This window comes from Thamnophis elegans, chromosome 8 (assembly GCF_009769535.1).
Source record: "Thamnophis elegans isolate rThaEle1 chromosome 8, rThaEle1.pri, whole genome shotgun sequence".
Taxonomy (NCBI): domain Eukaryota; kingdom Metazoa; phylum Chordata; class Lepidosauria; order Squamata; family Colubridae; genus Thamnophis; species Thamnophis elegans.
In genome coordinates this window covers 57111053-57121428 of record NC_045548.1, presented here as the reverse complement: position 1 = coordinate 57121428, position 10376 = coordinate 57111053, and the positions used below count along the sequence as shown (strand labels likewise).

General features: G+C 37.9%; 1 protein-coding gene across 1 annotated transcript; it reads left to right on the top strand.

Annotated features, from left to right (window-relative positions):
• Positions 1-120: 120 nt before the first annotated feature.
• Positions 121-9849, top strand: SLC25A32 (solute carrier family 25 member 32). Its single transcript, XM_032222868.1, has 7 exons — positions 121-410; positions 2445-2595; positions 4511-4596; positions 5086-5246; positions 5710-5823; positions 8539-8684; positions 9511-9849. The coding sequence occupies exons 1-7, from the start codon at positions 215-217 to the stop codon at positions 9623-9625; spliced, it is 969 nt and encodes a 322-aa protein (XP_032078759.1). The 5' UTR covers positions 121-214; the 3' UTR covers positions 9626-9849.
• The last annotated feature ends 527 nt before the right edge of the window (positions 9850-10376 follow it).

Sequence of the window (10376 nt, the reverse complement as noted above, 5' to 3'; positions counted from 1 at the left end):
CCGCTCACGTGACTCCTAGTCCCGCCCTCGTGGAGGGCCCGGCTGTGAATGCTGCCGGGTGATTGGAGAATCAGCCCTGAGCGACTGTCGGTGGCTGCCTATAACAAGGAAGCGGCGGGGAGGTCAAAGGGAAATCTAGTGTCTACGGGTCTCGTGCGGGGTCTTTTTTGGTTTTCCTTCGTCCCCCTCGGCTGCCTTTGCTTCTTTCCGTTTCATGAATTCCGCCGCCGTTCCAGGCGTCCCGAGTAAGCTGGCGGGCTCTGCTGCTTCCCCCTCGGCTACTTCGGCCCCGGCAGCAAAGTCCTTTTTCAGGCACGTGCGCTACGAGAACCTGTTGGCCGGGGTGAGCGGCGGCGTTGCCTCCACGCTGGTCCTTCACCCGCTGGATTTGGTCAAGATCCGCTTCGCAGGTGAGCTCCCTTCTCTTCTCCCCTCCCGCCGCCAAAGGAGCGGGCGTCAAATAGAGAAGAGAAGGTAGAATAGAAAATTGGATTGGATTGAATTGAGTTCTTTATTGGCCAAGTGTGATTATTATTGGTCAGGTGGGATATAAAAGAAACATTGAGAAGAGAAGAGAAAATAGAGAATAGAATAGAGAATCGAAAATTGAATTGAATTTTTATTGACAAAGTGTGATTGGACACGCAAGGAATTTGTCTTTGGCTCCTATGATCTCAGTGTACAGGAGACTAAAATATATTTATCAAGAATAAAAGATACAACACTTAGTGATAGTCAAGGTTACTAATAAGCTATCAAATCGTAGTAGCAAACAAATAAAAACAATATAAATTGAAAGATACAAGCAACATGGTTATAGTCATAAGTGGGAAGAGTTAGATACTATGAAGGAAGAGAATAATAGAAATACAATCTTAGTAAATTATTTGACAATGTTGTGGGAATTAGTCGTTAAGCAGAATGATGGCATTTGGGGAGGGGGGGGGCTTCCCTTGTGTCTAGCTGTTGTGTGTCATGCCCTATAGCATCGTTTTGAGGGTAGAAGTTGAAACAATTTATGTCCAGAATGTGAGGGGTCTGTAGAAATTTTCACAGCCCTATTTTTGACTTTTTTTTTTTAATAAGAATTAACTTGTGCTCCTTTGGGTGTATTTCTGCCGCTATTTTGATGTAGATTTATTTCCAGAAATTTCCCCCATCAAAGTTAATTCTTGAAAGGGACTGCCTTTCATCCAAACGTCTTCCCTGTTGCAAATTCCAAATTGGCAAGCTGAGGCTTCCACGATATTACAGTAGTCCTCTACTTAGGACCACAATTGAGCTCAAAATGTATGTTGCTAAATGAGAAATGTGTTAAGTTTTGCCCTTTTTTACGACCTTTCTTGTCACAGTTAAGTGAATCCCTGCAATTAATTTAACATGGTTGCTAAGTGAATCTGTCTTCCCCATTGACTTTGCTAGTGAGAAGGTTGCGAAATGTGATTGCGTGACCCTGTGATACTGCAACTGTCATAAATATGAACCAGTTGTTAAACATCCCAATATAAATCACATGATTAGTATTCTGCAATGGTCTTAAGTATGAAAAATGGTCATAAGTCACTTTTTTCAGTGCCTTTGTAACTTTGAATGTTGTAAGATGAGGACTACCAGTACTTGGAAGGACAACATATAAAGGAAAGAACTACTCACACTATGCATCCTCTTCACTAGAAATTGACAGGACTTTGATATGACAGGTAGTCACTGCCCCGATTGTACTCCTGTCTTCTCCATTAATGTATGTGTGAGCCTTGGTGGCGCAGTGGTTAGAGTGCAGTACTGCAGGTTACTTCTGCTGCCTGCAATTTGGCAGTTCAAATCTCACGAGGCTCAAGGCTAACTCAGCCTTCCATACTTCCAAGGTGGGTAAAACAGGGACCCAAATTGTTGTGGGCAATATGCTGACTCTGTAAACCGCTTAGAGAGAGCTGTAAAGCACTGTGAAGTGGTATAGAAGTCTAAATGCTATTGCTATGTATGTCACCAAATACTGAATCTGATCTTTGATTCATTCAGTCTTATTATTTTAGCACACTAGGCAGCTATTTTCTGCATAAAAAATGCTGTTCCAAGAAGTTCTTTATTACCTGGATGTTTCTGTTAAATGAATTTAGAGATGCTGTGGACACTATTAACTATTAGGGAATCAGGATGAGTTGTTGTTAGTGTAACTTCTGGAGACATAATGCATAAAATTGGAGTTTTGTTCTCACCGGGAGGGGGAAAAACATACTGTGGTTGTCTTAAAGCAGGGGTGTCAAACTTGCATCATCATGTGATGTATCGGGATTTTTTCCCCTTTCAACAAACCAGTGGGGGGGGGTGTCAGCACGTGACGCATCTGGTCTGCGGACCGTGAGTTTGACACCGGTGTCTTAGAGAGACTCACATTGATTCAAGAACATAGAGTTTTCAAAATGATTTCCAATTTTTTTGTATAGTGAGTGATGGCTTGGAGCTGAGACCAAAATACAATGGTATCTTGCATTGTTTGTCAACCGTCTGGAAACAAGAAGGATTACGTGGTCTGTACCAAGGAGTGATTCCAAATGTTTGGGGTGCGGGTGCCTCTTGGGGTCTGTATTTTTTCTTGTAAGTTGAAGCTCTTTAAATGTCTCCCAGTTAATCCCAAAATAGTTTGTTTTTTTTTCACTTCCCCCACAGCAGATTAAATATGTTAACTTCATCATCTATTCTAGGCTTTAATTAGAAGATTTTACAGCATTAATCTAATACTTGTCAGTAGCCGATACTTGGTCTCACTACTGTTCCTTCGGATTATTCTTTCCCAGACAATATCAAAAGCTTAATTTACTACTATGAACTTCAATAATACTAGACCAGTATTTCTCAATCTTGGTAACACTACCCTAGATCATTCATTTTCATACAATTGGGGATTTTAAATTTCTCTCACTAACGTAGCTATCAGAAATCATTGTCCAGTGGTTGAAAGGCAACTTGTGCAACTGGTTTTTCTTTTCCTTTCCTCCTCCCCATAGCCTCATGTACTCCCCAAGGTCTTCTCTGGAGATTTGGAGTCTTATCTAAGATTATTGGTTCTATCATACAAGACTGCATGGGAGAGCAGAAGCAGGTAGCAAGGGATGTTGCAAGCTCCTGTCCATGATTTCAGATAATTTCTCTCTTTGCATCACATCTATCAGAGTTATGTATCATTTTGGACTGAGCTCCCCAAAAGATGCTTTGGGAGTACTAACATGGTACCTCTCTGCAACTCTTTGAAATGTTTTTCTAGGGAAATATAAAGCTGCATTTTAGAGTTGAAAACAGTGCTACGTTTGCATCTGTGTTCTCTCCAAAACATTTTTTTAGAACCAAATCTGAAACATTGCACAGCTCCTATTTTTTATATAACACAGCACTGCTTTTAGGATTGTGTCTTGATCACCTGGAAATGTTTATAGTTTATACCAGGAGCTTTAACAGGGAAGAAGGGAAGAGAAGCATCACTTGTGTAAACTGCCTTCCCATTTATTGGCCACTGAATATAATTAAAGATTGTCAAATATCATCTGTTGGGCTTTGGATTGTCACTTTCAATACCATTTCCAAACCGCCTACTTTGGCACAAATATATTGAGAATCCCATTTAAGTGAGAGCAGGCCATATCTTATCATCCATCGAACAAAATATGAAAAGCTTTTTTATCAAAGGGCATAGGGTCAGTTTAAGAAAGCTATTCATATTAACCAGGCATGTCTGAAATGGCTATTTCATTCAAGACTATATTTGATGAGTTTATATTCTAAATTCCATTCCTATAAGAACAATATACACAAACCTGGGATCATACAATGGCATGCAAACAGTCATTCCCCAAATTGCTAATCAGCAATCTTACTAGATTTTGCATTAAATGTATACAGCAATTCAATAGCTGGTGACTTGGATAGCCTACAAGAATAAATTCCCAATTAGCAAACTCCTCCCCCCCCTTCCCCTGACAACAACATCCACTTGATGGGCTCCATATCAATCTGGGATCTCCAGGTCCACTGACAAAGCCCTTTTGAAACAGTATCCGGAGGGGGTGGGGGGACGGATGAACGATGGCTTTTCTGCAGGGATGACATTCTTTTCTTAGCCCTAGTAAGTAGACATTCTTGATAGAAGGGACCCATAACATACCCTGTCTTCCCAATCTGGTGGGTCAAATAGATGTATTGGGAAAGGACAGCCCTTCAGATACATGACTCCAAGCAACATAAGGCTTCAAAGGTGATAACCAGCACCTTGAATTGGATCCAGAATTAAATTGGCAGCCAATGAAGCTCTGCAAGTGAGTTAACATCTGTACAAATCCAGACTTGCATAGGCAAGTAGATAAAGAGTTCTTAAAAACGCAAAAGTCTGCATGGTGTTTTGTGATATTCCCATAATATACTGGTATTTTAATATGCCTCAACTTTACTTAAACAGGTTATTTTAATGATTATATAACAAGTAATCTGGATTTGCTAATCTTCATATTTGATTATTCAGCTACAATGCTATTAAAGCCTACAAGACAGAGAATAAGATGAAAAACCTTGAAGCAATTGAACATCTAGTGTCAGCAGCTGAAGCTGGTAAGAAACATATGAGCTATTTGTAGCAATATTATATGCCATACTTTGTTGAGTTATGTTTAGTTCAGAAAACAATTTTGAACATCTAAAAATATATTTTTGTCCTATTGAAAGTACAAATGCTCAACTTGCTGAGTATTAGATCTTTAAAAATGATTTTCTCTAACACTTTTTAAGAAATTCTTATCCATACATCCTGAACACAATACAAAGATACCACATATGTATTCCCAGTTTTACAATACAAGTTATGCTGAAATCCATGTATCAAATGGATTTTCCTTCCAAGAAAGTTGATTTAGGATTATAATTGTAGTTCTCTAAAACTATTTGGTAAATATTTGCTACACAAGTATAGATACTGACTTTTTGGAAATTGAATGCATAAATTCCATGTGATACACAGATCAGAAATTTTCAAATTATGTTTGAAGTGCTCTATAATACTAAATGCTAGCATTGATAGGATTTTCAAATTATATTTGATAGGCGTGATCACTTTGTGTATTACAAACCCAATATGGGTAACCAAGACTCGGCTTGTGTTACAATATGAAGCTGGCGCTGACCTGTCAAAGAGGGAGTACAAAGGAATGTTTGATGCTCTTATTAAAATATACAGGCATGAAGGTATACGTGGGCTATATAAGGTAAATTAATTAGTCTGGTCAAGAGTTCTAGTATTAGTATTTTATTATTAAATATCCTGAACAGTTATTGCATAAGTTTTGGTGCAAAAGATTTGTTGCTAAACTTCAGTTCTTGTTCATGTATATTTGAAATATCTAAATTGCAATAAAGAGTTTATTTTATTTTATTTAAAATATTAATAATTGTAGAATGCACATAATTGAAAGATTGAAATTAAATGTTAATTAAAGATAGGTTGAAATTTAAATTTAGAAAATGACTAGGATAAACTGGTGCTTAAATCAGTATGGTCTTTATAGAATTCATAAAGCAGACTGAATCTTTTCTGTACAAAGTATAATTTTGACCATTCCATCACTGTATATGTATTGGCAATGCTGGATTTTAAACTTATAACTCTACAATTGATATGATCAGATGGATGATTTTTACTTTTTTTTTTTTTACATTTAACTATTTCAGGGATTTGTACCTGGTTTGTTTGGAACTTCACATGGGGCCCTTCAGTTTATGGCTTATGAAGATTTTAAATCCCGATATAATAAATATAAAAATAGACCATCACATATGACACTGGTAAGATAAATTATAAGTTAGAGGCTTTACATAAAATAAAATGTTAGGACTGTGCAACACATTCAAAGGATATATCACAAAGCATCATAACTTGAAATGTTTAAGTCAAACACATCTTCCAGAAACATGAAGTGGTTAATTGGAAGGCTTTCCCAGGTCATCACTGTGTGTGTGGTGTGTGTGTGTGTGTGTGTGTGTACACAGCTGATTCAATATATGTATACTATACAATACATGTATAATATATGTATACTTCATGTACATTTTCTTGTTCATTAAGATATTCTATAGAACTCAATTTTTTCATGTTTAATTTGATACTGCAATAATTTGGTGTGTGTGTCAAGAATTGAAGGATATACTAGACATAAAAGTGGCAGTTCAACTGTTATAGGATAATGATATACTATGACTTAATTATTTATTTGACATGGTACAACAGTTTGGTAAGTTTTCAATTACCTGATTAACTGGAGTAAATTTTATGTACTTCTTATACATTTAATGTATATGTACGAATTTATAAAAAGCAGGGCTCCATCAGTTGTTTGTTTATTTGTAGAGGTAAACATTTCAAACTCTTTATTTCAGATTAATATTACAATAAATAGTAAAAAATATCATCCCAAAGGTGCTTTTTTCAAAAGGCAACTGGACTTTCTTTGGTTTTCCATGAAGACACATTTTGTGTGTTGTCCAAGCTTCCTCAGTTCTGAGAATCTAAATGTCTATGGAGAATCTCTGAGAATAATAGACCATATTTTTATACCAAAAATAGAAAAAGATAAACAGTTTTGCCTCAACATTGGACAGATACTTACAATGATCCTATGTAAATATTTTTTAAAAGGGGGATTCTCATTACTGTGGCTCTTGTTTGGGGCTTGCCCATATGAAGAAGGAAAGCTCCAAGACCTTAGTTCTGTTGTACCTGACATGCACATATAACCAGGTCAGGAAATATTGGTGTCAGGTGTATTCTGTCCTTGCCTGATTTATAGGCATTGCAGGCTTACAGTAGTCTTGCATAAGGAATGGCCAACTTGTAGTAGATCAGATTCATGGGATTAGAAAAGAAAGTGGGCTAGTAAATTATTAACATTTTAAAGGACAGCTTCCTAAATTTTATTTAAATTACTCTTGCATACGATGGTGGATTTTTACCCATCTTGACTTTGTTGCTGGATATACCAACTGATGCCATGGCAGGAGCCTCGTTCTTTTCCATTAAGATTTTGCTGCATTTGTCATGAAAGGCAGAAAAGCATATTTTGAAGGTATAATGTTATGAAGAACAGTGGATTTATCCATTATGGAGCATGGTTAAAAAAAAGTGTATTATGTTATAATGGAAAAGTGGTGCTGCCTTGGATTATTGTGTTAGATTGATATGTATACCTCACAATTTTTGAACTATCTATCAAAATAATGTGGAAAGTTACCAACATTACTTGACTTAGCCAGGAGTTTAGTGTTGTATTTAAACATGAGCTATTGCAGATACATGTGGTGTTTTTCTCCATTTTTTAATTTCGGTATGGTCAAACAAATATTTAAAAGACCACATGCATTGGCAATTTGGGAAAGAGAAATTGCAGTAAGCTTTCCAGAGGGTACAGTTACCTCAAGCTTGAGTAAGGGTGCCTCACCCCCATCAGTCTTTTGTGACGCATTTCTGCAATGGCTTTGCACAGCTGTGTAAACTATCAACATAACTTTGGAGCAACATTTGCATAGACTGAAAAAAAGAATACACTGCTGAATTAAAAATGGTACATTTCTTTAATTTTGCAAAAGAGTTGAGAATGGCAGTTGGTCTTACCTGAACTGCTATTTTTGGAGCTGGGACAGGAGGCTCCAGTGGATGGTATTGACACGCCCATTTGGCCACGAGACTGGGATGAAGCTGAAGACATGCCTCTGTGCTCCACCCTTTCTTCTCCACTTCATCGAAGTGAGCTCCCCTCAGAGCTGAAAACAAGGCACAAAGGAGAAGACCCACCACCCCAGCTATCATACTAACTAGGGCGGGAACTGGAGCCTCCTGTCCCAGCCCCGAAAATAGCAGTTCAGGTAAGACAAACTGTCATTTTCCGGAGCGAGGGACAGGAGGCTCCAGAGGATGGGACCTACCAAGTCCCATTGGCAGGGAACTCATGCTCTGCAATAACCTGCTGTAGCACCCTGCGCCCAAACGCTGCATCAGCCGATGTGAACGTGTCTAACCTGTAATGTCGGATAAACGGCGATGGGGATGCCCATGTAGCCACTCTGCAAATGTCCTCTATGGGGGCCTGGGAATCCCTAGCCTCTAGCCTCCCGATCGCATAGAACCCCCAGGGATCGGCACTACGTGCTTGGCAAAGCCGGAAATGGCTGCCACGATCTCAGCACTCTCTCTGATCCCAAGGATACACAGTAACACTCCCTGGTGGTTAGAAAGGAAAACCACATAGAGTTACTTACAGGCTAGAGCAGAGAGCTAGCTACGATGGCTGCAGAGGCAAGGAGGTTCCAGTAAAGATAGAAATCTCAGAAGAAGTTAAAAATATGTCTCATCTTTTAGCCAGACTGAGATGAGTGGAGAAGAAAGAGTGGAGCACAGAGGCGTGTCTTCAGCTTCATCCCAGTCTCGTGCCAAATGGGTGTGTCAATACCATCCACTGGAGCCTCCTGTCCTTCAGAAAACTAATATTGGTCCCTTTCCATTTTTAGAACACTTTAGAATATATTACCATGGCAGCATTATCCAAAATATTTGCAGTCACAGCAACATACCCGTATCAGGTTGTGAGGGCACGTCTCCAGGATCAGCACAACAGATACTCTGGAGTACTTGATGTCATCCGTAGAACATGGAGGTAGGCCTGGGAATGAAAACCTATTAAGATTTTTTTTTTAATCCTCACCTTCATTTTTTCAAGATTATTAAATATTTATTTCGGAGGGAAATGTGGAGATTTCTGCATTGGAATTAAAGCAGAGAGCTGTGAACATTCCCCTTAGAACTATGAACCAGGGTGAGAAGATTTTTTCAGGTTTCAGCAGAGGGAAAGCAGGAAAGCCAAATATGTGACCTTGTTTTGCTCTCTTCCCCACTTATTTTCCTTCTGTGTTATAGCGTTTAGAATATAAGCCTATGAACACGGAAAGAGTTTTTACATGGGGATGTAGCAATACAGTCACCATCCAAATATGTGCAAAAACCTTTGACTGAGATATCAGTACATGTTTATTTGTACCTTCCTAAAATCAGAATTTATCTAGGAATTATGATTTAACATTTCTATATTTGGAAATATAAAATTCCTATAAAGAATTAGTAATGAGCCAAGGTGGTGCAGTGATTAGAATGCAGAATTGCAGGCCAATTCTGCCAACTGCCAGCAGTTTGATTCTTACCAGCTCAAGGTTGACTCAGGATTCCATCCTTCTGAGGTCGATAAAATGACCCAGATTGTTGGGCAATGTGCTGCCTCTGTAAACCGCTTAAAGGGGGCTATAAAACATTATGAAGCAGTACATAAAGTGCTAGTGCTAAATGCTAATTACATTCACAGTCCGGTTTTCTGCAATAGATAAATTGACAATAATCCAGGAATACAGTAAGAACAGTATAAAAGTAACATTTGAGTTTGTTATAAACCAATTGGAAGTTTTACAGAAATCTCTTCTACTTTTCCACAGGAAAGAAGGAGTTCGTGGATTTTATAAAGGAATTTTGCCCAATGTAATACGAGTCACTCCTGCATGTTGTATCACCTTTGTAGTATATGAAAAAGTGTCTTATTTGTTACTTTGACTTAATAATAAATAAAGATTGGATATTGGCTCCATATATTGTTCAGCACTTTTTCAGTGAAGCAGGAATGCCAACACTTGTCTGGCATAGATTTTTTTTTTCTGGATTCATATTTGTTAGTAATACCTTTAAAATGGACCAAGGTCACTCGCAAGTTGGTATGTTTAAGATATATTGTATATTGATCTCTGTAAGAATCTCAAAATAAATTGTTCACATTATCATCCTCAGTGTATTTTCCTTTTACTCCTTAGTTAACAAGGCTTAATATTAATTTTAAAAAATAATGAATAGGGCTAAAGTCATACATGTAGTCTTCGCTTAACAACTACCCTTTATAGCAACTATTCAAAGTTATGACAGCACTGAAAAACTAATTTTATGACCGCTCTTCATACTTATGACTGTCTCCATGTTCCACAGTTATCATTTGTATGCTTCACAGCTGGCTTCCAACAAGCAGTCAATGGAAAACCTGGAAATAAAATTGCAAGTCACAGTCACATGACATCTTGCTTAACAACCATGGAGGAAATTGACATTCTAAATCCAGTGTGGTCATGTGATGGCTCACTTAACAACTGTATCACTTAGCAAAGAAATTACCGTTTCCAATTATTATTAAATGATGACTATTAGTAATGCAGTAACATTTTGCTTGATAAGCAAGACTATCATGTTTTTCTTATCATTATGAAATTGGGACTAAAACTAAAGGTCTGTGCTGAAATAGTTAAATCAATATTTATAG